Source organism: Drosophila teissieri, chromosome 3R (genome assembly GCF_016746235.2).
Source record: "Drosophila teissieri strain GT53w chromosome 3R, Prin_Dtei_1.1, whole genome shotgun sequence".
In the NCBI taxonomy this organism is placed as follows: Eukaryota; Metazoa; Arthropoda; class Insecta; order Diptera; family Drosophilidae; genus Drosophila; species Drosophila teissieri.
In genome coordinates this window covers 26,171,692-26,199,512 of record NC_053032.1, presented here as the reverse complement: position 1 = coordinate 26,199,512, position 27,821 = coordinate 26,171,692, and the positions used below count along the sequence as shown (strand labels likewise).

Here is a 27,821-nt window from a genome sequence, read left to right as displayed (position 1 = left end):
TACGATATCTACAATTTTTATAACAAGTCTTAAATTGTCAGAATTGTCAGTGTTCTACAAATGGATTGCATGGTTTAACGATGTTCATAGCTTAATAGTTATCAAAATAAAATCAAACATAAACCAATTCGTGGGGGAATCCCAATACATTTGCGATACTTCTTATGAAGGCCGGTTCCCATCTCCAATAGCAAGCTTATCTGCGATGGTTCGCTGTGAATGGCAAACAGCTGACTGTTACGCGATTCGAAAAGAAGAAGAGCAGCTACTTTTTGTATGGATTTATAGATTTATCTTTGTCGTTTTAAGTAAGTGAAATGCTAAGAACTTTTGTGACAAGCGGTAAGTTAAAATCTGCTATTAGAGTTTACAAATTTACGGGTTTTAAATGACCATTACTTCCAGCGCTGAGAAGCGTTTGCCGCCAGTCGCCGGCTGCATCTTCGTTGATTCCTCTGGTCCAGCGGACACAACGTGCCACTTTGATGACTCTATCCCGTCCTAGCCTGTTGCCCACACCATCACTGGCATCTCCTGCTCATCACCAGCTTCTTCAGCTGCCGGGAGTGCTAACAGCCACTGGATCACCATCAAACACACGAAACGTGACCAAGTTCTCGCTGGTGAAGGGTAAACGAAAGACCGTCAAGGCGGTACTGAAACGGTTTAAGCGCCTGGACTGGGGCGCCTGGATACGCACCCATTCCGGTCGTCAGAAGAAGCTCTTCAAGAAATCCTCTGCTTTGCGACGCCGCCTCAAGCAGCACGTCTTCACCAATGCCACGCAGAGCTGGCTGCTGGACAAGATGGTCACCAACTATTGGCGGCGCCCAAAGTATTTCATCAACGATCCCTATAAGCCCTATCACAGCCGCAACGAGTACTATGCCACACAGTCAAAGACCTTTAAGGTGTGACTTGGCTGATCAAAGAAACAACATATACTTCAATTAAACAAAAAAAAAAACCTGATTATAGTTTATCCACTGAAAACAGCGAAATCATCTATTAAATGCCATTGTTTCACAAACAACACAAACTACATATACAAACACAACAAGCAAAATGGAATGACAACCTTAAGGGGCCACAATCTTGTTGCACAGCTTTCCCAATCCAACAATCTCCGACTGTACGACATCACCGGGCTGGAGGAATTCCGGCGGAGTGCGATGCATGCCCACGCCCTTGGGCGTTCCGGTGACTATGATGTCGCCGGGCAGCAGGGTAATGGTCTGCGACAGACGATTGATCACATCGTCCAGCTTGAAGATCAGACTGCCGGTATTGCCGTTCTGCTTCTCCACGCCGTTGACCCAGGTTTTCAGATTCAAGTTGTAAACATCCGGCACCAGACTCTTGTGCACCACAGCCGGTCCCAGTGGCAGAAAAGTGTCCATCGACTTGCCAATGAGGAACTGACCACCGTTGCGTTCCTTCTGCCAGTCGCGGGCGGAGATATCCTGGGCCACCGAGTACCCGAAGACATAGTCCATGGCCTGGGATTTGGGCACCCGACGGGCGACCTTGCCAATGACACAGACCAGCTCAACCTCCCAATCGATTTTCTGTGGAATTTTTTTTTTCGGTTGGTTATCTCGACGAAGCTATCTCTTGTTATCTGTGGGTCCACTTACGCTGCTTGCCGAATGAGCGATGACATTATCTTGAGGACCCACCAGGGCATTGTTGAACTTGCTAAAGAACATAGGTTCCTTGGGGGCCGGCTTGTTTTGCTCATCGCAGTGGTCCTGGTAGTTCAGACCTGCCAGCAGATGGTATCGAGATCGAGAATATGTCATTTTGGAGGTCAGGGTCCACCTACATACATATTTACACATATGTATGCAAATTCATGCCTTTCTCTTACCAATGCAAATGATCTTGCCGGGATCGGTGAGTGGTGGCAGCAATGTGACATCATCGTTCACCAGGAGTCGCGGCTGCTTTTCCGCCTTCTGCGCCAGTTCCTCCAGATTGGGATTCTGGGCAATCAGGGCCTTCAGATCGTTGGGCACGCCATCCAAGCCGGCGAATTCCACCAGCGACTTTTGATCCTCGGACAGTAGACCAAGTCGCTTGGCCAAGTCACCTTTTCGCAGGTATTGAACGAACCTCATTCTGGCAGCTTGCATTTATGACTGATTCACTTCGTCCGAATCTATCGCGGCTATCCAATTAACGCTCTAGTGGCCAAATACGATTCTCACGTAATCACCAACAATCAGTTAAAAAAATCACACGCGCTTTTCAACACTGCCAGACATTAACCCCCAGAAGCCCGCCGGTGTTAGAAACGCACCAATACATTCATTTCATATGTACATATGTAAAAATAATGTTTTTGGTTGCAAATCAAGTTTCTTTTAGAAAAGTTATATTTAAAAGCGTCTTAGGTTACATTAAAACCTTTAGACTCTTGAAAAAATCTATTTTTTTATTGCCAAAGTTTCAACAGCTAATTCTCGAAACTGTGGAAGAGATGCCCTCCGGAAATGACTGGCGCCGAGCCATTCTTTTTTTATTGACAGCAAATTTTAATCGGCATTTTCTTTAAACAATGTTTTTTTTCAAATTTGTGTAAGTAATAATCAATAAAACTAGAAAACTTCATAATCTTGCATGCATTTTAAAGAGCATATAAACTAAAGATTATTCTCCATTTTGACAGCAAATACCACGAAATTTGAATTTTTTATATGTTCAATTCTTTGTATTACCTTTAATTGTTGTCACATCATAATGATCATAAAATGATGATATTAGAAATATATATGTTATTACATACCCTTCTTCCTGTTCTGATTAGCAACTCAGCAGATATCAGCTTTCTTATCTCCCTCTCTCGCGATTACAGGATAAGAACGCCACTATACCATGTCAAGAAACGGAATTGCTCATGGTTCAGTTTACTGTGAGCAAGTGGCCGCGATGGATGAGTTTTTATTGGATCTGGTGGAGATTATCGAGGACAACGAGAAGGACCTTAAGCGACTCCTCCTCGGCATTCCCAAACTGCTGCAGGATAATGGAAACGAAAGCACATTACTTGGCGCCCAACTGATTAAGATTTTATCTTCATCGAACTCCGACAGCGTTGAAAAAATTCGGCCACAAAGTCGCTTGGTGGATGGAAAAATGCTGGTGAATCAGCTTTTGGTCATAGCCAACGATATTCTTTACGGAGAGAGGGAGAAATGTCTTGGGAAATTGTTTGACGCCACTCAGAAGCTTTTAGAGTCCAACGAGCCTCAGAGAATGAGAGGCGCCTACTTTCTGATAGCCAAGATGCAGTTGTTGTGCGAGGCCAGTGAAGGAATAGGCCAATTCCTACTGGACGTTTTTCAGTGCAGCGGTGAGCAGTTGTCAGCTTTTGTGAAAATCGTGGCAAGCGTGGAGGAGCAGGAGACCGAGCTGGTGGTCAGTTCCCTTAGCACCCATCTACCACTGTTGGGCTTATCCAGCGATCTCGGCGGCCATTGGTTGCGCTTTATACGCATTTTGTGTCTAAGACTCCTGCAGGAGAAACGAATCCCGGTGCTGCGCCAGATAATCCTCTACTTTCACGACCATCTTAGCGTTCCTCAACTGTGTCGTCTTGATCTGCTGCACCAATTTTTATTAGCTACCAACAATAACCAGTTGTTTAATTACGAAGGTCAAGACTACCTAGTACTGAAGAACGGCAATTTTTTTATTGGTGCTAATGCTCACACTTTACTGACGGCAATGGTGGCCGTTCCATGGAAGGACATTCCCTTACTGATTTGGCTGCGACGTTTAACGGTTACACAATTTCCGATTGCTTCTCTGGAGTTGATCCAAAAGTTAGGCTCTAGAGTTCAAGTCTTCAATAACTATCATATTCGACAACATGTGATCCTCACGTTTTTTTTCTTATTCAGAGTAAGTCAACTAATATTCATATGTATATATGTAATTTGGCTACCACTGGTTACTTTTTATTAACCACTTTCAGATCACAATTGAAAGCTTATCTGTGTCGGATTATATACATTTAATAGCAGCCACGATAAATAAATACGATGAAATGTTTTATTTATCGGATGTAAAAGCAAAAATTGAAGCCTCTTCAAATTTTGAAGTTCATATTGACAGTTTCAACAAGCATTCTTATGAACTTCTTGTGAATAATATTGAAGAAATATCTGGACTCTTTCCTATTTTTATAAAAAAACTGGAGACGATTCCTAAGCACAAACATGGCTGGTGGCGATTAATTCTTTTCCAAAGAGAAGTGAACGATGAAGTCATGGACTTCTATCGCACCGTTTACAACGTGGACACATCAATGCTCCTTAAAGATAAGAGTCTAGAAAAGATTCAACTGCACCTAATTGATCGACTTGGCTGCAAGACAAGCGAGGAAAGGGCATTTTTAAGATCGCGATGCATGGATCTTTTCGTCCTAATAAACCTTAAGTCCTGGAGCCAGTTTAACGATTTAAATTTAAAACCCCTGGATGTATTAAATCAGGTTGTATTAAATCGAAATACTTTTGGTCATTTAGTAAAAATATTAGGTGATCACAGCGAAAAACTAGTAGATGAAAGCATACTGCGCGATCTGATTTCCCATATAAAGACGTATGACGAAGTGTAGGCAATTGACATAAGCAAATCCAAAAACTTAAAATCAATTAATGGAATATCCTTGATTTCAGTAATGCAATCTTTAAGTATGCGGAAGCTCATTTGACGTTGGAGGAACGTGAAAAATGCGTAACGGACCTATTGCATCTTGATTCCCCTGTTTGGTTTGTCGCTAATTACTTTGATACATTGACACTTCCGATACCCTTCCTTAAAAAAATGATTCTACATGGCGAACCCTTAACGGGAGATGCACGGTGAGTTGTTGAAACATTTTTGTCAAGTACATTTTTTTCAAAATAGCAAACTAAAAAGGACATTTTCCTTTTCCTCAGCATTGAAGCCGCCTATGCAACCAAAGTTTTTTTTGAACAAAATAGAAAAAATTTCTTTATTAATTGCGCCTCAATCAGTGAAAAAGATGATGTTAGTAAGCTGTGTGATGATCTGCTAAGCATTAACAATGAGCTGTCCGTTGAAAATCCGGGCTATTTGGAAAATTCCAAGGTGCACAGACGAAAAATACGTATTCTTATTGCTTTGTGGAGATTGCATAAACAATGGAAATGGTCAGATAAGTTATGGGAAGCGCTGCTATGTTCCAACGATTTATTGGGAATCAACATCGTGTACGAGCATCTGGTAGCCCAAATGCTACCAAGCATTCAACCCCTACTGCAAAAACTGCAGGTGCTATTAACTCTAGAGGCAACCCAACAGGAATCGCTCCTCTCCGTGGTACACATTTACACCTTAAAGAATTGGGAGGATCTTGAGAAAAATATTTACATTTTGGAACAGATTTTCACCTTGCTACTACCGTTGACGATGGTATCAAATTCGCAAACACGTCGACTAGCTCAACTAGTTCTGCATAAATTGGCATGCAAGTCCCAAAAAGAAAGGTAAAGAAATATAACACCATCGATCAAAAGTTTTATCTATTTCATTTTCACAGAACTGAACTTCCACTAGCTAATACCCTGAAAACCTCCTTAGAAGCTACTTTGGGGAAGGAACTTAGGAATCATAAAGATGATCCTCTATTTCCACCTATTCATTTGATGTCATTTTCACTAAAGGTTGAACACTTATTAAATATGACAAATGCACCATTTGATGAATATGAACGCGCTCGGGATATGGAATATGATCGAACTCTAAAAAAGTACAGAGAAGGAGCAGTTCTATCTTCAGCCGAGTTGTTTAGATCTAAGAATCACGAAATCAAGTCCACTCAAAAGTGAAAAGAGCAGAGTACTGCATAACAATAAATCAATGTATGTATATCTATTAAATATATTCCTTCGAAATACGTAAAAGGATTTTAATAAAGTTATATCGAAAACAAGGTGCAACATTCAAAGCCAAACCACATTGCCCTTTGGGTGTTCAGAAGTCAAGATTCAACGTTTATTTAAAGAGAGGGCTCAACTTCGTTTCGCTTTGCAGCGACCCAAACGCATTTAACCAAACTCCCCTTCATCCATCCGATAACTTAAGCCGATTTTGTACACAAAGCGATCATCTAAATATGCATTCCACCTAGTCGCTACCAGCGGTTACTTTGCCGCCATCCGGGCTGCCAAACTTCTCGGACAGCTCGTACTTCCAGCGCATATAAGTTACGCGCATTCTGTCCCAAACGTTGTCCACGGAGTCCATGGCGGGACGTACGTCCAGCAGGGCAAAGCGGTAGTCTTTGTCGACTAGTCCACCGTCGTAGTAGTCGATGACGTAGCGCACATCCTTGCCGCAGCGATCGACTATCCAGTCGTGCCTATCGAATGGCAGCTCGTATCTGTAAGCCAGTTTGAACATTAATTCAGGTGGGATCTTCCGTTTGGAGTATGATCCTTTCAAATAGGATGGACTACTCACCCCAGCCAGCTGCGGAATCGAGCGCGCGGACTGAAGTCCTTGGCCTTGCCACCGAAGCTCTTGAGGCGCGGATTACCGCATTCCTTCGCGTGGAGCGCCTCCCACTTAAGTACCTCCTGCCAGGCCTGCTCGTTGTTGGCATTGTGGATGCGTATGATGTCGCCCATGTCCTTTTGCGATACGTCCTCGGTCTTCCAGCGCCAGCCCTTGCGTAGCATGGCGTTCCAGAACATCTGTTGGCTGGGATACTGCCAGAACTGAACACTGCCATCCTCGGTGACCTTGGGAATGGTCGATGTCTGGCGGTCGGTGGGCAGTGGGAAAGGCTGATCTGCTGCCGGCTGTTGGTTTGCCGGTGGCATCATGTTCAGCGGATTAACGTCGCTGTTGTCGTGCTGCACCGGACATTCGGAAGCGGCCTGCATCTTGGGATGTGGGGGCACGGCGGAGGCGGATTTTGCATCTCCATGCTTCTGGTGCATGGGGCATTCTGGTGGCGGGGAACCACCACCACTCATGTACTTGGCGTGGTCCACCGGCACACTCTTCGTGGCCTCCATTTGCACTCGGGTGATGGCTGTATTGCCCATTTCTGCTAGGGATTGCTTAATAACAAAATCTGTGTCACGAGGAAAAGCCCATTAGTTCTCAGTTGCGTAACTGCAAGGAGTGGGATATCGTCCTAATGCTGGGCCCCATCGCCACAACTTACTCGGTCTTAATGGTCACAACTCCCAATATTTGTTTATCTTCTCCTGAAGCCAGTCACCTTAAATTTTAATTGATATATTCGTTAGTTCATCGTTAGAACGTTGGAGCCGAAAATGCAGTGAGGTTGTGGTCAGGGTTGCCAGACCGCTGGAAAGTGGACAAGTTGTTTCTGCACCGTGAAAATATGTTCATATAAAAAATGAATAAAATAAACTTGCACTGCGCGGCAATGTGATATTATATTGTGTGTCTAAAAATGAAAAGCATTGTTGAATATATTTCAAGTGACTTAAGTTGTAGTCAAAGGTGCCAGTTCGGCTGTGCAGTGTTGTTTAGTCGCTGTGCAATATTTCTAAAAAAAAAAATATATACATTTTTTAATTAAAATGTATTTATTTAAGTGGTATTTCCTGCGTTTAAGAAACAGCGGTAAGCTTCATTTCATATGAAACTGCTTCGACATCTGAGAAAATAAAATGCAGTCAAAGCATAGGCAAAAATCAAGAAGCATGATAAACATACAAACTCCGCGTACCAATCCAAAATACAATATGAAAGCTAATTACTTATTATTTGCTTTTTGCTGGTAATTTTGTAATTAAAAATATTATAAAAATATTAGCGTACACTCAACGCAAATAAATCAATGCAGTTATTTTTTGAAGCAAACGAAATAAATGTTTGATATTTGATCGGATGCCTTGACAACCCTATTCGGGGCGTTTTCCAACACCAACCAGAGCCCGAAATTTGTTTTTGGGTAGACTTCCAATATTTAGCTTGAAAAGTGAGTAAATACGACCGGATAGAGCATTAAAACCAACGATTCTGGTAAATCAATGGAGCGCCTAAATGGTGACCAGCAGGATGAAACGAAAACATCCACATATCTGCAGTTTTAGAGCAGAGATTACCGCACTACCTGGGTAGCTCCTGTGATGTAACCACACGACAAATTGCCACTGGACCAAATATAATTGTTATTATAGTGGTTTTTTGTTTTTTGTACTGACCATTGGTTTCCCCTCAGAATGACCGCCGTGTTCCGCGTAGGCCTGGTGCGGCTTGTCAACCGCGCCACCCAGTCGCCCAATCTCCTCCAGGCGCAGACGAATGCCCTGCCTGCTGCTTTTCAGCAGCGATGCAGCATCTCCGGAAAGACGATGCGAGGTGGACCCCGGGTGCCCAAGGCCGCCCCCTATCCATACAAGACGAAGAAGTACAGCGTGTTCAATTCCTTTTTTGACAAGACCTCCAAGCGTTTTGACGAGAACTCCAAGGTGATCTGTGTGGAGGGACCCTTCGCGGCCGGCAAGTCAAAGTTCGCCAAGGAACTGGCTGAGGAGCTGGACATGCAGTACTACCCGGCGGTGGATCTAGACCTCATTTACATCAATTCGTACGGTTATGACATGAGGAAGTTGGATCCCCAGTTGCCGCCCAGCTGCCGCAGCTACGATGTGCGCAACTTCTGCCTGGACCCCAGCCACGATCTGGCTGCCCAGTTCCAGATCCGTATGTACATGCTGCGTTATTCGCAGTACATTGATGCCCTGCAGCACATCTTAAGCACCGGCCAGGGTGTTGTCCTCGAGCGCAGCCCCTACTCGGACTTTGTCTTCATGGAGGCCATGTTTCGGCAGGGTTATCTGTCTCGCGGTGCCCGTTCCGTGTACAATGAGCTCCGACAGAACACCATCGGGGAGCTGCTGAAACCGCATTTGGTTATTTACTTGGATCTGCCGGTCGATGCCGTGAAGAAACAAATCAAGGCACGCAATGTGGACTACGAGGTGCAGTCGAAGGTGTTTAGCGATGCCTACTTGTGCGATGTGGAGCAGCTGTACAAGCAACAGTACCTCAAGGACATCTCCACCCATGCCGAGCTGCTCATCTACGACTGGACAGCCGGTGGTGAAACTGAGGTTGTGGTGGAGGATATCGAACGTATCGACTTCGACCAGTTTGAGGCGGATTCCCACAACAAAAAGATGCTCGACTGGCGCTTCCCGCTGGAGGCCGAGTGGTGCGAAGCCCGCATCAAGTACTGCCACTATAGGTCCGACCTGATGAACTACTTCAATGTGCCGCGCTTCGATGTCCCAGAGCTGCTGCGCAGCGCCGACGACAGCAAGGTCTGGCGTGATGTCTGGTACAATGTGAGTGCGGTGTTTCCATTGCTCTGTTCGATTTATTTTCATATTTATTCTACCCTTTCCTACACAGGCTCCCGGCATGAAGTACCGTCCTGGCTACAATGCTGAAATGGGTGACGGCGGTCTCCTTACCAAGACGAAATTGGGCATCAACCAGGCCATCTAGTGGGTTTCTGATATGCTTTCGAGTTGAAATCATCTGGCGAAATGTGTTAATTATCTAATAAACAATCTAGTAAAATAGTGAGAACGCAATTACTTGGAAGGCGAATACGGTAACTCCATTGTAAATACCTAATTTTAATACAAAAAACTCGAAATGTTGGGTTAATTTATAATTTCCTTAGATGACTTAAACATATTTCGGTACTTTTCAGTTTCGTTGACCAACCAGAGATTAATTTGTGAAATTTCTTTAATTTATGCATTATATTAGAGAATATTTTGTACACATTTAGCACTATAACTCCGGTTGCGCTATGGAACATTTGGGAATTCGTTCCCCCACGGATACTTAATCGCCGATCAATCGCTGTCGTAATCGTTCTTTCCAGCACCGCCGCCCACAGAGGTTAGCGGACGGCGGGACTCCTCGTCGGATCCGTAGACGACATCCTCGTCGGAATCGTCGATCATGGAAATAGCCGGATTATCCTTAGTAACAGCCAGCTCTGCCTGGGCGAACCGTCCATCTGGCGAGTACACATACGCCATGGTGTACAGGTAAAAGTTAAGCAGTCCATAGAAGCACATAAACTGCGCCGAACTGCGATAGGTGGTGTTAAGTGAGGCGACAAAGTTGTCCTCGAGGATGCCGAAGCCAAAGCGACACGTCGTCACCGTTATGGATATGGACAGGACGAACAGCATGAGCAGCGTGAGAAACTTCAAGCGCATATCTAACCAAATGAATTAAGCATTATCAAAGATCAGGCTTGGATCACTGCATTATCTCTCACCAAAGTACGGCATGGAGCGCAGCTCGGTGTACGCCCGCAGTAGCAACAGCACCAGATAGAGTACATACATGCAGCAGGCGATGTAGAAGAACATCTTGAAGCCCTGAGAATGAGTTGGTTTTCTTTTCAATTTGCATTGCTCTATAATGTTTTCAGCCATGTATACCCACATTGTAATTTTTCGTATCCACAAAGTGACTGTATGTAGGATCCCTCAGCTCGTTGCACTTTTCCCATGTGGCCAGGACGATGGCGCACAGCCAAATGGGCAGGACGACGATCACCTTGACCAGGTAAAACCGCACGAAGCTGCGCTCGTTTTGTCGCAGTCCATGGTAGATGCACAGCCAGAACATAAGCAGAGCACAAAGGAACGTCGCTTGCAAAATGGCGTCCAGCATTCCAGGCAGCCAGGAGTTCATCAGGAATATCAGCGGGAAGAAGGGATCTGTGTGATGGAGATCATTAGTCTATAAACTCGAACTAATCAGACACAAAACACTTACTGTCGTACAAAAGGAGCAGGGGCAGGAGTACCGACAACCATCGCTGCTCAATGGACCAATCGTAGATCGGATACTTGCGCAAGGTGTGTGCATACCAGCACTGCAAGCAGAAAGATAGTATTATACGATATTTGTGAAGCCAATAACAATAACTATGTTCATTATATGCAAATCACTTACTATGACAATGAAGGTGAACAGCAGAAAGATGCACCTAAACCAGATTTCAATCTGCGTGAATTCCGGACTGTAAGTCTTGAACTGAATTGGAAAGTTAGTGACGATCATAATGGGAATGCCATGCCACTCACGTAAAATGTTATGCTGCGTATATTATACTTCTGATGGAATGACTCCAAGCCGTAGAAGCGCACTGTGATTATATAGTGGGCATAGTCGAGGAATCCCAGATGCATCACCGTGAACTCCTCGCAGTCGTTGCGTACGCAGACCAAGTGCCGTGTCCGGTTGTGAGCCACTCCGGATCCGAGGACGCTTTGTGGCTTGTGCTGCTCGTTTATGCCATCTATTGAGACACTCACCTGGAAACTCTTGTCGTACCGCTCGTCTAAATTATTGCCATATAAATGTAAGAAAAGTAAAACACTCGTTGTCACATGTTATGCCCACAAGACCCACCATCATTGTTGTCCGTCACCAGCTTGGCTATCAGCCACATTTGCTGGGAATAGGTTGTCGTTAGCGGTGACTTCATGGCGAATGGTCCCTTCCCCAGGACCGTTGGGCTGTGCGCCAGCGAGGTGTTCGCCAGGATCTGTTGGGCAGTCAGCGATGATGTGCTAGTTATGGGCGGTCCCGTCAGCCCGATGACGATGCCCAGACCAAAGCAGGTGAAGAATCCCAGGAAGACCATGACAAACTCGCGCTTGTGCATCGAGTAGAGCCGCATGTGGACGGATCGCTCGCAGCGATCGTGGTGATAGGCGGGCGAGATGTACCTGCTGAAGTCGCTAAACAAATCGCTAAACTGCGAGAGCGACGATTTGAGGCGCAGCAGGAGCCCGCCGGACGGCAGCTGGTAGGCGTAGCCCAGGCCAGAGGCATCCGCATCCGAGTGGGGCTTGGCCATGGCCGCTGGCAGGAAATTTGGGTGTCTAGCTGATGCTTGGGTTTCTCCTTGCCTTCGGCCCTCACTGCATCTCATCAATGCCGTAGAATATTTCGGATTTATCCTTTTTTCAGATAACTGACAAGTCTTCCACTATCCGCGCGACGTTTGTGCGCCTTTCGTGGAAAATATCGATTTTGGCCAGCACTACTCGCATATGTTTTGGCTTGACAGCGGGGGTGGCTGGGCCATTGGGTGGTGGGCGGACCATCCGTCGAGTTGTTTGCCACTTCGCATGCACTGCGCATGCGGACTCTTATCACAACTGAATGTAAATAAAAGCCACAGCTCGCAAAAGGGGGCTTGTCAAGGGAATGTTAAAGAACCGAACGAATGAACAATACGTAGCTATTCCCCATGAATTAAATAAGCTCAATTCGAACATAGTGGGTATGCAATATAATCAATCAATTTACACATCAGTTTGGCTTACATCTATCTACATTATTTTGTGCGAACCTTTAGTCCCAGTATTTTATCTGGCCATCCCAACCAGCGGTGACCACTTTGCTGGCCTCGTGCGGATGCCAGAGCGCACTGATGCAGCCGCCGTCGTGCGCCTGCCACTTCTTGTACATCTTCGTCGTCTTCCAGTCCCAAATATAACATTTACCATCGCCATCGCCCGACACCAGGTAGCTCATGTCCGGCGAAAAGTCCAGCTGGCAGGCGTAGCCAGAGACCATGTGACCGGTGAAGGTCTTTTTGCGATTCATCTTGAAGCGATTGAGGGCGGAGAAGATGACGATCTTATTGTCCAACGACTGGCAGGCCATCCATTTGCCATTCGGCGCCAATGTGACCGCCGGCATGGAATGCATAGTGGGGTCGGCAATGTACTTCATGTCCACAGGAATGTCCCACTCCCATATGCGCATTGATTTGTCGTCCGAGGTGGTTACAAACCGTCGGTTGTCGTCCACAAAGGTGATGGTGCTCACTGATCCCAAGTGCCGGTCGTATTCCTGTACAATATCACCGCTGCGAGTGTCCCACTGCGAATTGATAAGAAAACAATTGTAATATGAGCGCCTACTTTTGTGTATTTCACTTACGCAAATGATCTTCTTGTCGGAGGTACCGGCCACGAACAGATGTTGCTTGCTGTTATCCGGATGGAATTTCACACAGAAAGGCATTTTACGGGTAGTGAATCGCGACACTACATCACCCGTTTCGGCATCCCACAACTTTATGTAGCGATCATATGAAGCAGACAGGAAGTTGGTACCCCTGTTGTTCCACGCAATATCCTTGATGGCCTGCCGATGACCGGAGAAGGTGCGAATGCAGCGTCGCTCGCCATAAACCTCCCACAGTTTGACCCGGCAGTCCATCGAGCCGGAGAGCAAGAGATGAGCGGTCTTGGGGAACCAGCGGATGGAGGAAATGCCCTTGTTGTGGCCCGACCAGGTGTGTATGTGCGCCTTGGGCAGGAAGCATTTTGGCGGCGGTGCATTCGATCTTAGATTCACGCCCAGATCATGAGGAGCATGCAAATAAGAGCGGCCCTGGTAGTCGTAGGCATCCTTGACTGTGGAGGCAAGAGAAAAAGATCATTAACGATATATATTCGGTGGCAATTAGATTAAACTCACTGTGCAGTGTCGACTTCTCCTCGAGCGGCTTGTCCTCGGGAATGCGTCCGCGCTTATGCCGCTTAGACAGCAACTCGTCCAGTTCGGCGCGCTCCTGTTCATTTGGCTTTGCCACCGACACCTCGTTCTCGAACTTGCCCCAGGGCCCCAGAAAGCCTTCAATGTCCTCGGGATTATCATTTTTCTCCTGCTTGCGCAGCTTCTTTGCCTTGGGCGCCTCGAACACCGTCTTGCCATTGTCATCGTACGCGGACTGCAGGTCACCCACAAAAGACTGCCCGTCTGCCTGCTCGTCCACGCTGGGGTCCAGTGCGTAGCCGTAGGTGTGAAAGGTGCGTCGCTGGTTCTCAAACTCGAACGCATTTATGTGGGCCTTTTCTACGTAGCCGGCCAGGGTGTTTCGCGGAGCGCGCTGCTGCATGGTGAGGTCCGGATGTTCCGGACCCTTTACCGGAGCATACATCTCCTCGTAGCGCGGATTGTAGGTTACCTCCTTGAGCGTGGGATCCAGAGTTCGGGGCACGGCCGATGCTCCAAGGGGAACCACCGTTGGAGCCGCACAAACAGCAATGGAGTTGGAAAGCGAGTGTGTCTTGTCCACGGGCAGCAGGTGATCCGGAATGGGAGCGGAGGACTCAGATTTGGCGCCGGCCGTGGCGGTGGCGCCGGCGTCCTCATGGTCCGATTCTCCCTCCGAGGAACTGGCGTATGTCTGAAGACCCAACATTTAGAGGCTGCGGACGAACTGTGTGTACTTGTTCACGAAGTGCTGAAGGTAGATCACGACCAGAGTGTAGAGGAGGAATACAAAAACGTTAATGGATATTTCCATTCGTCTACACGTTTGCGTTTATCATTAGTTGCTTTAGTAAAAGTAACAAAAACATAATTATATATCTATCGAAATTAGGGATGGTGCTATCGGTTATCAAAGTTATCGAATGGCTATGTTACGGTCTTACTAATAGATCACGAAAATGTGTTGTAAATTGTATGGTGGTGCAGATTTAAAGCTTATTTACAATTTATTAAGTTGTTAAGAATTAAGAGTTTAATATTAACTACAAATATTAAAGAAGTAATTTATGTGCTGTCACAGCGCATTTCGCCCCAGCCTCCATTCAATGCTGATCGATAACAGGTAAGGAAATGTTTGATCATACGGTCATACTAAACACAAAGGGGAGTGGGTCTGAGTGATATATTTTAACAACTTTGGATCGCTGGAAATACCGTCTCCTTTAGTCTAAGACTCGGTAAATTAGTCAGGATGACGGCAGGCAAGCACTGGAGCTACGACATCCTCAAACAGATCGCCATTGATGGATGTACCGAGGACGTCGAGGAGTTGAAACTAATGTTTGCCGATGAGATTGGTTCGCGACGCAGATTGGATTGCATACGCTCCATTCAGGATCTAATTGACTGCCTGGAACGGGCAGACGAACTGGCCGATGACAAAGTGGAGCCACTCCGCCGGATGTCGACCAATATGCCGCAGCTTATCGTGGCACTCAATGGCTACACACCGCCGGAAAACTTTCGTGCACATCCGGTGAATCAGTACCAGGAACTCCGATTGGCCGAGGAACTGCGCCAGCAACTCCGAATTGGTCCAGCATCCCAGGATGCTCTACCATCAGTTTCGGCAGTAGCTGCCGCAGTGCCCACACCAGCAGTCCAAAACTATGCCACCCCGGCTGCTTTTACGGATCGCAAACGCACAGCGGTCTTTAAGAAAATATCCGAGGAACTGGGACGCTACTGGCGACGGCTGGGCCGATCGGCGGGCATTGGCGAGGGCCACATGGACACCATCGAGGAGCGCTACCCGCACGATCTGAAGTCCCAGATTCTGCGACTGCTGCAGCTCATCGAAGAGGACGATTGCCACGACCCCAAGCACTTTCTGGTCCGTCTGTGTCGCGCCTTGGGCGATTGTGGTCGCAATGATCTGCGTAAGAACGTAGAGCAGATAATGTCACACTAGAAAGCATTCCTGTGTGGCTTAAACTATGTTTTAAGTACGCAAGAGCTTGCAATTTATATGCATTTTGTTATGATGTGCTGGAAAGCAACAAAGCGATGCTTTCATTGTAATTTTTCATATTTCCTAAGTAATAATGCTTAGCAGTATCATAAACAAACCCAATGTGTAATATTACAAAAGCTTAAAAAAAATTCAATTATAATTCAAAATGCAGTTAAACTTGTTACCCAAATTAACACAAAGAAAATAAACCAAAGGTGATTCCTAATAAACAAACATACTGTTTATCTTGTGATAAGAAATTGTGATTCCCCTTTGAATTATAAATGGCGAGCCATATTAATGCTGATTAAAACATTCTTAGGTAACGAAACGCAAGTCTCATAGCTAACTAATTGTATCAATAGTGCAAGAATTACTTATTACACAAAAATTTAATAAGTTTTGCAAACGCTTTAGATTTTGTTATCAACAAAAAACTGTTATTAAATTTAAAATTTGTTTACAAGCAGGGTCACACCATTTTTTCGTGAAACTATCGAATCCGCATATATCGATAAACACAGCTGGCGGCCTATCGTTTGCTTCGGGGTGAATGAATAGCAACACGTGCGCGCAATATTTTATTTGGGAAATCTGTTTTTAACCATTAAATTGTATTAGAAAGCCAACTTAATTAGCACCATGTCTATCCGAGAGAAGCTGCTGATGAAGAAGATCGTGAAGCGGGAGAAAATGAAGAAGGAGCTCTCGCAGAAGAAGGGAAATAACAAGGCACAAAAGCAGGAGCAACCCAAACAAAATGGCAATAAACCCAGTAAAAAACCGAAGAAACTCACTAACAAACATGTGGCCGATGATCAGGGTACGTTCGAAAACATGTGTGCATTATAAATATATTTATGGTATATTGTTCATTCCGCAGATGACGACTTAGAAGAGGATTTCCAGGACGCGCCGCTGCCCAAGAAGAAGCAACAAAAACAGCCTCCAAAAAAGCAACAAATTCAGGTGGCCAACTCGGATTCGGAGTCCGATGAAGATGATGATGAGCAGGAGGATGAGGATGAGGATGACGAGAGTAGCGATTTGGAAGAAGAAGCCGAAGACGATGAGGAGGAAGTAGCCAGCGGTAGTGAAGATGATGACCAGCAGGAAGGTCAGTAAAAGAGTCGATATTGAGAGAATTCTTTCTTACTACCAATACTGATGATGATTTTTAAAGGCGAATTTGAGCAGCCCTGAAGCAACGAGTTAATGTTGTCCAGAGCAGGCATGAAATCCATTTAAAAACCAACTGAATTAAATCAAACGTTTAATTACTGTAGCCTTGATAATAGCCCTTATTAACCAACATTAACTATTCCAGATGAAGATGACGAACCTGTGCCAGCGAAGAAAACGAAGTTGCTTCCAAACAAATCGAAGGCACAGAATGGCAAACCAGCTAAAGATGACGAGCCATTTACCGTGGAATCCTCTCTGGCTGCTCTGGATTATCGGGATTCGGATGATCGCAGCTTTGCCTCACTAAAGGGAGCCGTGTCCGAGGCCACGTTGCGAGCCGTTAAGGAGATGGGCTTTACCGAGATGACGGAAATCCAGGCGAAATCACTGACACCCCTACTAAAGGGACGCGACCTGGTGGGTGCTGCCCAGACGGGTTCCGGCAAAACGCTGGCCTTCCTGATACCCGCCGTCGAGTTGATAAACAAGCTGAGGTTTATGCCACGCAATGGCACCGGAGTGATCATTATCTCACCTACGCGAGAGCTGTCCATGCAGACTTTCGGTGTGCTCAAGGAACTGATGGCACACCACCATCACACTTATGGCTTGGTAATGGGCGGCTCCAACCGCCAGGTGGAGAGCGAGAAGCTGGGAAAGGGCATTAACATTCTGGTGGCCACACCGGGTCGTCTGCTGGATCATCTACAGAACTCACCCGACTTTTTGTACAAGAACCTGCAGTGCCTGATTATCGATGAAGTGGATCGGATTCTGGAGATCGGTTTTGAGGAGGAACTGAAGCAAATCATCAATCTGCTGCCAAGTAAGTTGCGGATATCTATAAAGGGTCCCTAGTGTATTTTTAACTTACATACTATCTTAACTTTTTAGAACGCCGCCAGACGATGCTCTTCTCGGCCACTCAGACAGCTCGCATCGAAGCGCTTTCCAAGCTGGCCCTTAAGTCGGAACCAATTTATGTGGGTGTTCACGATAACCAGGACACGGCAACCGTAGATGGACTCGAGCAGGGCTACATTGTATGCCCCTCGGAGAAGCGACTGCTCGTGCTCTTCACTTTCCTCAAAAAGAATCGCAAGAAGAAGGTGATGGTGTTCTTCTCGTCCTGCATGTCCGTCAAGTACCACCACGAGCTCTTTAACTACATTGATCTGCCAGTGACCTCTATTCACGGTAAACAGAAGCAAACGAAACGAACGACAACCTTCTTCCAGTTCTGCAATGCGGAATCTGGCATTCTCTTATGTACGGATGTGGCTGCTCGTGGACTGGACATTCCGCAAGTCGATTGGATTGTGCAGTACGATCCCCCAGATGATCCACGCGAGTATATTCACAGGGTGGGACGAACGGCCAGAGGATCGGGCACCTCGGGTCACGCACTGCTCTTGATGCGACCCGAAGAGCTGGGCTTCCTGCGCTACCTTAAGGCCGCCAAGGTGCCTCTCAACGAGTTCGAGTTCTCTTGGCAGAAGATAGCCGATATTCAACTGCAGGTGGGTGCTCTTTTTATGAGTTAGGTTGCTTTTTTTTTAGGTGATACAGGAAGATTATCATTGTAAGCCATGGATTATGATGATTATGTTTCTTATCCGTTGCAGCTGGAGAAACTGATCGCCAAGAACTACTTCCTGAACCAGTCGGCCAAGGAAGCCTTTAAGTCGTATGTGCGCGCGTACGACTCCCATCAGTTGAAGCAGATCTTCAATGTGAATACGCTGGACCTGCAGGCGGTTGCGAAAAGCTTTGGATTCCTGGTGCCACCCGTTGTTGACCTTAAGGTGGGCGCGGCCAAGCGGGAGCGACCGGAAAAGCGAGTGGGCGGCGGCGGTTTTGGGTTCTACAAGAAAATGAACGAGGGATCGGCCTCCAAGCAGCGACACTTCAAGCAGGTCAACCGCGACCAGGCCAAGAAGTTTATGCGTTAGTTTTTTAGATTTAGGCAGAGATACTGTTGCATATTGTAAATCTGCTGCTTTACTTGAGTGTGTATACAAATAGGCAAAAGATATAAAACTAAATGTTTCCAATTCACAAATTCACGTAACCATTTGGCCGGTCATCATCATCAGCTGGCATCCCACTCGATCTCTCGATGCGGATGTGACTTCTCCTTATATGCCGCTTGTTGTTTCAAATGTTTATTGTTGTCGCCGTCGAGTCGAGCTGAGTCGCCTCCCCAAATTTGGCCGATTGCGCTTTTTATTTCGTCTGTTGCTCGCTAAATTGTGCCACTTTATGGCCCACGCTCGCCCAGTCCCAGTCCCAGTCCCTGCAAAACTGAGGCGACCCTCTTGTTGGCCCAACTAATCGATAATCGGGCGTCTAATCAATTGCTGGCTTACGGGCGCCCACTGCACACTGCATTGGCCAATTGAAACAGCATTGGGCAGCGATCAATTTTCCAATAAAACTTGTTTAGGCCGCCTTTTTAAAGAGATTCCATCACCCACATTACCAAAATATAATTGCGGGCCACCTTGGCTTGAATCTATAGCAATGACTCAATAACTAAAACTCGTAATGATGGGATTTAAAGGTAAGAACTAATGTGTAATTTTAGGTATATTAGATTTTAAATTAGTCCCAATTTTAGTAGTGCACCTTATAAAAATAGGCAAGCTTTTAGGCATTGATTAATGGTACATTAATTATAAACCATCTTTTAATAAAATTAGATTTTTAAGACATATTATTTCATTAAGTATAAAGTAAAATAGTAGTTTACACCTCTTCACTTAATAGTTAATAGTTTTAAGTTTACACAACTATGAACTTTGAATTATTTTCAAGTTTTAGAGTTTCTGTAAGTGCGCAACACTCGGCGGCCATCGAAATGTATCAGCAAATTGGATGTTGTTGGGGGCGTGGGCGTGACGAATGTTGGAGACCACAACGCCGTACGCCTACAACCACCCCCTCGCCGCCCATGCGCCACTAGCACTTGTTTCTAAAAGCCAAGCTAACGACGTTCGGGTGAATGAAAAAAAGTTTACTCATTCATGCGCACTTTGCGGATCGTGGTTAGATTAGTTTTGCCCAGACTGCGTCTTGTTGGATCCAATCAGCTGGCCGGGCACAATATGCAAAGTGGTAACTTTATGAATGGATTCGAAATATGGTGGGAGAAGGGGGGACGCGGGACGCGCGAAGGGGTCCACCTGTGGGTCGCGGCGTGTGACACAGAAAATGCATTCGCACAGGTGACAAAAATGAGAATAATATAAATACTACATTTGAATCTCTCATGATAAACATAAACCTGATGGCATGAATTCACATATAAACATTCAATATATAGTATTATCTATTATAACCAAAATTTTATTAATTTATGAGGCAAAACCTTAAAGCACCACTTATGAACACGGCCATAGTCAAAACACTTTGGACACTTTGGTTGCCTGAGCGGGTTGCGCATGTGGTCGAGTGTATCTGACAGATACTTACTATCTGTGTGGGTGTTGCAGTTCGGTTTCTTTGTGGTCCCCCAAACTGACAAACTCAAATGTTGGAAAACCGGAGGCGCCCACATGGCCGCGTCTCATGCGTAATGGAAACAACTGGGAACTGGTTAATGGCCGACTGCCGCCTGGCTTTTGGCCAACATATTGCTAATTACACACTCTCACACCGGTGGTTGGTTTCTGTGTCGGCGGTAAATTAAGAAAAAGAATGCTTAATTTGTCGTTTAAGTCACCAAACCGCTAAATGTCTTGGCCAAATTTGCATTCGACACAAGCGTGCAGTGGACAAAAAAGGATTCGCGACCAGCAAATAGTGCTAGCGCCGCCTGGTAGGCTGTCCATCGCTGGAACCACTTCCTTATAAGCAGGCGAATTGGTCAAACAATCGAATTGCATTTGGGATGCAATATCTCTCTGTTAATAGCCAAATAAAGAGTAATAACTCACTCATCTTGAAGGCGGCGAAAGAATTGTGGTGGGGAAAGCCCAAATTTAGATTTCGATTTAGGTCTTTGTATTAATGGTGCATCGCCAGTTGCCATTGAAATATAATAACAATACATTTTATCTCTCGAAAAAGTCTCGGCTATTCGGTTTGAATTTCCACTGCAGTTCAACCAATTCAAGCATTTTTCTCGCCTCACTTTACAGCTGCTGGAAAACTTTTGTATTGCGGCCATTTCGGTTTTCCAAAACCGAAAGTGCTGCCCAAAACGACCTACTCACAGTGAAAAACACCACATTCAAAAGGCCAAATTCCAAAGCCCTAGAGCTAGAGAGATTAACGGCCCACGGAAAACTTGGCACTTTGGATCTGCCAGATGTCCAATGGGCAATACTTGGCAACGTGGGTGTGCGGATTGGAAAGGGCTTTGGTCGGTGCCCCAAAGACTAAAATCGGATATCCATAAGCATACAATGTCTCAATCGCTACGCACATTGACACATTTTTCAATGGCAGTAAAACTGTATAATGGGGTCGTACAACACATTTAATGTCGGCCCACACACAGGCCCATGCGATCGGTTTGAGCCAAGTGCACACAAATTTGGTGGGACTTGTGGCCGGGCTGTGAAACTTGGCCAGGTGAGGTCCGGTGGTGGGAGTCTGCTTTCCAATGGAACGGCCAATCCGATGTCCATCCACATCTTTAGCCACTTTAAACTTTCACGTCTCATTTTGGTGCATGCGGGTTAAAAAAAATCGGATCTTGCCCCTTGCCAGCAAGTGGCTGGATGTGCCGCGCGAGAAACATTGGGTTCCGGTGAGGGATTCTCCTTTTTATCAGAATGTTTTTGAGGACACAGGCAAAACACAATAAGTTCGCCTGCCCCACTGCCATTCATTATCCTATCTGTATGAGAATCACTATTTGATCAATAAAATAAAAAATGTACATATTACAAATTTTAGAATAAAGAAAGTTTTGAGGGTTTAAAGGTGGTCTTTATATGGAAAAAGGAACCGATATTTATTTGTTTTAAGTTTTTAAAAACAAGTATGTATGTACATATGTTGTATGTTTGTGAAATTCGCCAACCACACGGAAGCCAGCGAAAAGTGTCTTTTGCGATGGAAAGTAAAAGTTGTCGCCGGCCTAGGGTCGCTTATATGGTGCGTCCATCGAAACGCTCGCGAATGCCAATTTTCCCACATACATTTCGCGTTTCTGCGGCAAAGTTAACCAAGTTAACACCAACATTTGGCCAGTACGGGTTCGGTGGCTCATTTGCATGGCGTTTTGGGCTTGGGGCCCAGATGCTAGCCCCCGCATATGTCCGGCAAAACAAAATGCCGCTTGGTTCTAATCTGCCAGCAATTTCCGTGCGCAATTAATGCCTACATGGCGCAGTGTCTTAATTAATTCAAAATCAACGCCAACGCGCCAAATGGTGGCCCACCCAGCGACTAGGTGGCAACGCCGAATGTTGTTAGTCAATTAATGTACTAACTAGGCACTATTTGGCCAAATAATAATAGGCCAACGTTGTATTTAGTTGTTTTTGGCTTGTTTGGCCATTTATTAACTTTAATATTCACATTTTTGGGCAAAATATGTGTAATAAGTTAACCAGCTGCGCAACTCTGTTTGCGCGGAGTGGCAACGCTAGTGGGTGATCTCGCATGCGGGCAGTAGGGTGCAAGAGAGCCCACTCTGAGAGAACCTGACGTCACAAAGTTCTTTATTGTAGTATTTTCTAGGGAAATGGTTATAAAAATATTTAATATATTTGATTAGATTGTAGATTTTTGTTAAATTTATTCTTCAAAGCCCATACGAAATTTTTCAATTAACTTTTATGTTATGTTATGTTATATGTAATGAAATTGTCTGCAGTCCCAATTAATATGTTATAGCTTAAGCTTTAAATACAACAGTGTTCAAAAGAACAGAGTGTTAAGATATAGGTGTATAAAAGATGAAAGGAACCCAAATATATAGCTAAATATTTTGGTTTTTAAATATTTATTTAAAGCATTCGCAATTTATGACGTCACTGGGCGTGAGAGCGGAGAGGCGAGTGAGCACTGTAACCACCACCCTGCGATCGCACTGTCATGATCTCACACTTTCAACGTTTTGTGCTCTTCGCTTCGCATTCAGTTTCTTTTTCTCTTTCTTTGCGCACGGTTCAGTGGTAGGAAAACTAGGAGGAATCGTTCAGTAAAGTCCCGAGATCCGTTCGCTATTCCCCGACTCGAATAAAATCCATATACACATATATATCATATAAACAAAGGAAAGGAGTCCTCAGAGAAGAGAAGTGTGTTTCAAAAACAAAATACTTTCGAAACAAAACGAAATGAATAAGCCCAAAGCCATCCAGCAGCAACAACAAATACATAATCAGCAACTGTGCATATTTCAGCGAATTTTGCAGAGTTTCGAGATCGTTTAAGTGGCCTTACCCACTCGGTACATATCCAGGCAAAGGAATTTATTTCTTTCTATCTTCAAAACGTAGAAATTTGCGTATAAAATTTATTTAAATAAATTTTTGTTGTATTTGCTGTTGCAGCAGCCAAATGAGCGAGGGAGAGAGAGAGGCAGCTATTTTGACATTCTGCTTTCATTCATCTCCGTCGCATATACAGTTTTACTGTATATTGTCCATGTGTGAGTGAGCGATCGTCGAGGAATTTTCTGCCTTCGCTTTCGACTTGCTGAGCTCTCTCGCTCTCTCAGTGTCTCTCGCGCTGCATTGTTGTTGCTGGCGATCGTAAAAAATACTTTTGGGCGGAGTTGTTTTCATTTCGTTTTCCGTTTTCAATATCGCTCGCGTACGAAACTTAATGAATTTCCCAACTCCCACAGTAACGTGTTAAAAGTAGCAAAAACCAATTAAAAAAAAGAAGTGTGCAATAAGTAAAGAAAGCAGAGACCCAAGGAAAGTTGAAAGTTCAAAACCAGAATCTCGTCGAGAACAAAACAAAAAGTCCCCAAAAACACACACACACAAACACACGCACGCAACAAAATGAGTGTCTGTGAGAGCAAAGCCGTTGTGCAACAGCAACTGCAGCAGCACTTGCAGCAACAGGCAGCCGCAGCAGTTGTTGCGGTCGCGCAACAGCAGCAGGCTCAGGCCCAAGCTCAAGCCCAAGCCCAGGCCCAGGCTCAGGCGCAGCAGCAAGCGCAGCAGCAGCAGGCGCCGCAGGTGGTGGTCCCCATGACCCCGCAGCACTTGACGCCGCAGCAGCAGCAGCAAAGCACACAGAGCATCGCCGACTATCTGGCCCAGTTGCTCAAGGACCGCAAGCAGCTGGCCGCCTTCCCCAACGTCTTCACCCACGTCGAACGCCTGCTGGACGAAGGTAAGTCTCCCAAACTCAAAAGCATGTGCAATCCCTTCAAGTCATCCTGCATAAGTCATAGTTACTAGGGCAGCATCATCCTAATCGAGAATCCAAGATTCAGAGGCAAGGATACAAAACCACTAGTTACGTTTTTTGAATCAATGTCTTTTCCTTTTCATCCAACAGCAAAAACAGTCTTATTGAGGTGCATAAATTGTTTACACAACTTTCCATTCCCTTTGCCGTATTATCCTTTTATTTATCAAACACCTGAGGTAATTCTCATTTTATGGCAGTTCTTAAATAGACAACGCACAAAAGCAATTTAGATATCCTTTTTGTAATGGTTAGTTGCTGAACTCTGGAATGTATTACAACTTTGTGTAAATATACAAAAAATTCCGATAATGTGGTTTCTTTCAGAAATTCAAATTCATGAAAGGAACATTAAACTATTTTCGTAAACAAGTCTAAGCCATTTCAGTTTGGTTTATATCTTTTTTGATTGTTCAAATAACAATTGCAAAGCATTTTAGCTTCGGGAATCTGACGGGATTTATTGTAAATATGTATTGCAGAGATTGCAGGTATTTGGAACACATTTACTTTGGTTAAACGGGAAAGATAAAATGAGTAAATATGTTATTTTAAAGTGGTGACTTCATATTCATTCGTAAGTTCCAGGCATGTTACACACTAGGGTGTCTCTAACCAAGTGATCACTGTAGTTCAATCAGTTTTGGGGCATGGATCTCTGGGTGTCTGGTTTGTCTCCTCGGCGTCTCCTTTTCGGCATCTTCGCCATCGCGGGTTCCGAGTTCATTCCACCTTACAAAACCCAAACGAGATGTTTGTTATTTTTAGTTACTTCCTTTTTGTGCGCCTCTTCGCGAGCGCACACTACTTACACTCTCTCCGCGCTCTCTCCTTTTGTGTTCTTGGCCCCACACTTGACTGCCAGTGCAGCCTTTGTTGTTCTTATTATGGATTCTTTGTTGACTCGGCCATTCGTAAACCAAAAAGGAGGGCGACGGAGATTTGGAGAGAGACGCAGAAGGAGATACGAAACCGCAGGGGGGAACCCCCAACACAGAAAGAAACATGGAATGTGCTGTGATATGATTTGATAAGATCAATTAATGCACAGATTTAACTCTATCATCATGTTTTTATACGTTATATATCAAAAATGTTCGAATCTTTAACATTATTGGATCCATTTAACAACGATGTGATTTCCTGTGCGCACTAAAAGTTCAGCAAACTTATCTGAAGAATGCCCAAATTACCTCAAATGCCCACGCTTTGCCTCGAACCCAAAGAAAAAAAGAAAATATGAATAAATATAAGACAACGAAGCAAACACTCTCAAAGGCAAACCGACAAAAGTCAACTTTCGGGGCGGGATAGGGGCGGGGGCGTGGCACTACCTGGTCGCATCTTGTATCTTGTTTCTCGCATATCGGAGCTCTCGTTTCGGTATTTGCCCAACATCTGTTGCCCATATGCAGGCCGGCCAAGAGGGTGTGTGTCGCCTCGTAATGACAAAATTATGTTGCACAGATACACAGATTCAGATACTCGTGGTGCGGTATTTGCGGATTGCTAGGTACCGCTAGATTGCCAGGGTACACTTACTGTACAGCATATGCTTGGGTTACTTTAATTTAAGTTCTTTCCCATATCTCTTGATCGATTTGTTTATAATTATATTGAAATTCAAACTACGTTTAATTACTACAATTAATCTGAAAATGCGATAGCAAATCGTCTGTATAATAAGATGCAAGATCTTCATTTCTTTCTTCATTAAGAAAATATCCAAGAAGTCGGTGGTGGTCTTATCTAGACCAATCAGATTATTGATTACCATATACCAGGTATCGCACAGTCGGAAAACTCGCCCAAAAGCTTATATTCTTGTTTTGGTTTTGTCTCGGCATAGCTGCAAACTAGTTTGCCTGTCTACAAATTGTATTTGCTAAAAGCAAAGCGTTGACAATTTGTAAAACTCGTTCCACCAGACTACGAAATCCAAAGAAGTACAAAAAATACGCAAAACAAAATACAGATTTCAAACCCACCTCGTTGGCTTATCAGCTTAGTGGGAGGGTGTCGGACTGGATTTGGGATTTGAGATCTGGGACCTGGGAACCCGAAGTGCCGTCCACTATATACGAATACTGACCGTATTCGAATGCGACTTGGCCCGACCGCTAACGGCTTTCAACTTTTCAACTTGCTAGAAGTTTTTGTGTCTTTTCTCATTTTGCAACTTTCTCTTTTCAATTGCTGTCGTCGCTGGGCTGTGTTTTTGTTTTCGTTTGCCTGACATGCGGGCCAAATCCAAACCCAACATTCACATGCGGTCTTTCGGGCAACTCAAAAATTGTTTATGTTTTACCCTTTTCCCAGAGGGTACCAAATTTATTATCCGAATTGCCTCGACTGGAATTTTATATGTCATTTCCTTGATTCTTTCAACCCATTTCCCTTGGGAAACCCAAGTTTTCTTTTAATGAAAGCCCACCAATTCGAACTAATTAAGATCTGCTTGAATACGTACTTAGCTTTATTTTATTTACTATTTTCATGTGTGTAATTCGTCAAACAAAAACAGTCGCCTAAATAGTCATTTTATTATAATTTTACTTAAATCATTTCGAAAACACACACACAATTGGGGGACTTTTGTTACTTTTGTGTTTGTTACTATCAGAAAAAAAAAGTTAAGTAGCTTAAAATATTTTTGAAATTTACCTGCATACAATTTGTGTCTGTCAGAGATATTGCGAGAGATCTAATTAGGTTCCTGCCTTACCTCAAGCAACACTAACATCAGCAATCGCCGCTTTTTGAGGTTGCGGTTGCTGTTCTTCTTATTTTGTTGTGTTCTTTTTTTTTATTTTATTTTGTTTTTATTATTGCGGGTGTGCAGCTAAGTTTGCTTCAGGTTTTGGACGTGGGGTTCTGCTCGCAATCATCAGTTGGCTACCTGTTGGGCGCTCGTCCGTTCACTTGAAATGCACAGCCTGCGATTGCATTTGAATGGCTGTCTGTGTGGAAATATCTGCGTATTTACTGTGCGTTTCACAGCTGTAAGGCACTGCAGCTGGAGTACCAGAATATAAACTATTTCAAACTTAACTTCTCAACTTATTTATTTTTATCAATAGTTAATGAGCTGGTGATAAATTAACTAAATGCTCGAAATATTTTAGGACATTCCGGTTTAATAGCGCGTATACATTTGAGAACTGGATTTGGTTAAGTGATTTTGTTTGGCTGTCAAAATTGTATTAATAAATTACTTGTCTGCTCTTTGAACTAGAATCAATTGATATTTCTCTACTACTGAAACGCACTGTAAATTTTTAAGTATTTGAGCATACTATGCCTTCTGTTTATTTGCCGTCTTTTTTATCGTCTTCATTCGTTCAACGCTTTTGGCACTGCTGACATAAATTTTTGTTGTTATTTTGACGAGTGTGTTGTTTGCTTTTTGGATCTCTGACTCACGCCCCAAACGAAACAAAAAGAAGAATAACTTTTGGCCGCCAGCAGAGGCAGGCACTCGCATTGTATCTGTTAGATATGTATGTAGCTATAGCTCTATGACACACGCCGCTGGAGCACGTTTCTTCGCCCGAATCTGTATCTGTATCTTAGCCGTATCTGTCTCTGTATCTGTATCTGTTGCTTTCGGCTCTCCGCTATTCATAGTCGTCGCATTTTGCACAGTTGAAGTGTGCCTAGACTG

At 44.6% G+C, this 27,821-nt stretch overlaps 11 protein-coding genes across 16 annotated transcripts in view; 6 read left to right on the top strand and 5 right to left on the bottom strand.

The window, feature by feature from the left end:
- The first annotated feature begins 147 nt into the window (after positions 1-147).
- LOC122621808 (39S ribosomal protein L35, mitochondrial) lies at positions 148-972 on the top strand. The gene is made up of 2 exons (XM_043799789.1): positions 148-342; positions 406-972. Exons 1-2 carry the CDS (start codon positions 318-320, stop codon positions 915-917), a joined length of 537 nt encoding a protein of 178 aa, XP_043655724.1. The 5' UTR covers positions 148-317; the 3' UTR covers positions 918-972.
- LOC122621807 (fumarylacetoacetate hydrolase domain-containing protein 2A) lies at positions 973-2,213 on the bottom strand. Its single transcript, XM_043799788.1, has 3 exons — positions 1,871-2,213; positions 1,638-1,765; positions 973-1,568 (listed from the first exon to the last, which is right to left on the bottom strand). The coding sequence occupies exons 1-3, from the start codon at positions 2,133-2,135 to the stop codon at positions 1,080-1,082; spliced, it is 882 nt and encodes a 293-aa protein (XP_043655723.1). The 5' UTR covers positions 2,136-2,213; the 3' UTR covers positions 973-1,079.
- A 585-nt stretch (positions 2,214-2,798) lies between these two features.
- Positions 2,799-5,962, top strand: LOC122619244. Of its 3 annotated transcripts, XM_043796046.1 has the most exons (6): positions 2,802-3,906; positions 3,980-4,620; positions 4,686-4,871; positions 4,950-5,352; positions 5,416-5,519; positions 5,573-5,962. In XM_043796046.1, exons 1-6 carry the CDS (start codon positions 2,878-2,880, stop codon positions 5,859-5,861), a joined length of 2,652 nt encoding a protein of 883 aa, XP_043651981.1. In that variant the 5' UTR covers positions 2,802-2,877; the 3' UTR covers positions 5,862-5,962. The 3 variants fall into 3 exon arrangements, with proteins under 3 accessions (XP_043651982.1, XP_043651981.1, XP_043651980.1); XM_043796045.1 differs by having other exon boundaries at positions 2,804-3,906; positions 4,950-5,519; XM_043796047.1 differs by lacking the exons at positions 4,950-5,352; positions 5,416-5,519; positions 5,573-5,962 and having other exon boundaries at positions 2,799-3,906; positions 3,980-4,498; positions 4,555-4,620; positions 4,686-4,827.
- A 35-nt stretch (positions 5,963-5,997) lies between these two features.
- LOC122619245 (holocytochrome c-type synthase) lies at positions 5,998-7,459 on the bottom strand. The gene is made up of 3 exons (XM_043796048.1): positions 7,208-7,459; positions 6,496-7,114; positions 5,998-6,415 (listed from the first exon to the last, which is right to left on the bottom strand). The coding sequence occupies exons 2-3, from the start codon at positions 7,083-7,085 to the stop codon at positions 6,160-6,162; spliced, it is 846 nt and encodes a 281-aa protein (XP_043651983.1). The 5' UTR covers positions 7,086-7,114; positions 7,208-7,459; the 3' UTR covers positions 5,998-6,159.
- A 382-nt stretch (positions 7,460-7,841) lies between these two features.
- Positions 7,842-9,605, top strand: LOC122619608 (NADH dehydrogenase [ubiquinone] 1 alpha subcomplex subunit 10, mitochondrial). The gene is made up of 3 exons (XM_043796633.1): positions 7,842-7,993; positions 8,237-9,365; positions 9,433-9,605. The coding sequence occupies exons 2-3, from the start codon at positions 8,238-8,240 to the stop codon at positions 9,526-9,528; spliced, it is 1,224 nt and encodes a 407-aa protein (XP_043652568.1). The 5' UTR covers positions 7,842-7,993; position 8,237; the 3' UTR covers positions 9,529-9,605.
- A 123-nt stretch (positions 9,606-9,728) lies between these two features.
- Positions 9,729-12,063, bottom strand: LOC122619607 (transmembrane protein 181). The gene is made up of 7 exons (XM_043796632.1): positions 11,467-12,063; positions 11,139-11,395; positions 11,008-11,088; positions 10,828-10,927; positions 10,492-10,769; positions 10,322-10,424; positions 9,729-10,261 (listed from the first exon to the last, which is right to left on the bottom strand). The coding sequence occupies exons 1-7, from the start codon at positions 11,990-11,992 to the stop codon at positions 9,888-9,890; spliced, it is 1,719 nt and encodes a 572-aa protein (XP_043652567.1). The 5' UTR covers positions 11,993-12,063; the 3' UTR covers positions 9,729-9,887.
- A 269-nt stretch (positions 12,064-12,332) lies between these two features.
- Positions 12,333-14,427, bottom strand: LOC122620392 (pre-mRNA-processing factor 17). Its single transcript, XM_043797827.1, has 3 exons — positions 13,555-14,427; positions 13,012-13,490; positions 12,333-12,951 (listed from the first exon to the last, which is right to left on the bottom strand). The coding sequence occupies exons 1-3, from the start codon at positions 14,279-14,281 to the stop codon at positions 12,418-12,420; spliced, it is 1,740 nt and encodes a 579-aa protein (XP_043653762.1). The 5' UTR covers positions 14,282-14,427; the 3' UTR covers positions 12,333-12,417.
- Positions 14,282-14,386, bottom strand: LOC122620393. The gene has a single exon (XM_043797828.1). The coding sequence runs from the start codon at positions 14,384-14,386 to the stop codon at positions 14,282-14,284; it is 105 nt and encodes a 34-aa protein (XP_043653763.1).
- A 302-nt stretch (positions 14,428-14,729) lies between the features above and the next one.
- On the top strand, positions 14,730-15,846 carry LOC122621028 (fas-associated death domain protein). The gene has a single exon (XM_043798754.1). It carries the CDS (start codon positions 14,825-14,827, stop codon positions 15,542-15,544), a length of 720 nt encoding a protein of 239 aa, XP_043654689.1. The 5' UTR covers positions 14,730-14,824; the 3' UTR covers positions 15,545-15,846.
- A 282-nt stretch (positions 15,847-16,128) lies between these two features.
- LOC122620044 (probable ATP-dependent RNA helicase pitchoune) lies at positions 16,129-18,833 on the top strand. The gene is made up of 5 exons (XM_043797319.1): positions 16,129-16,409; positions 16,470-16,703; positions 16,914-17,597; positions 17,666-18,291; positions 18,397-18,833. The coding sequence occupies exons 1-5, from the start codon at positions 16,229-16,231 to the stop codon at positions 18,721-18,723; spliced, it is 2,052 nt and encodes a 683-aa protein (XP_043653254.1). The 5' UTR covers positions 16,129-16,228; the 3' UTR covers positions 18,724-18,833.
- Positions 18,834-22,885: 4,052 nt separating this feature from the next.
- The window catches only part of LOC122619380 (protein held out wings), a 37,872-nt gene continuing 32,936 nt past the window's right edge, over positions 22,886-27,821 (top strand). For all 4 annotated transcript variants that reach the window (XR_006326077.1, XR_006326076.1, XR_006326075.1 and 1 more), the window contains exons 1-2: positions 22,886-23,028; positions 23,580-24,079. Coding sequence is in view for 1 of the 4 variants with exons in the window: in XM_043796282.1 (XP_043652217.1) it covers positions 23,743-24,079 (337 nt within the window). In the remaining 3 variants the exon portion in view is untranslated. The remainder of the gene's footprint in view (positions 23,029-23,579; positions 24,080-27,821) is intronic.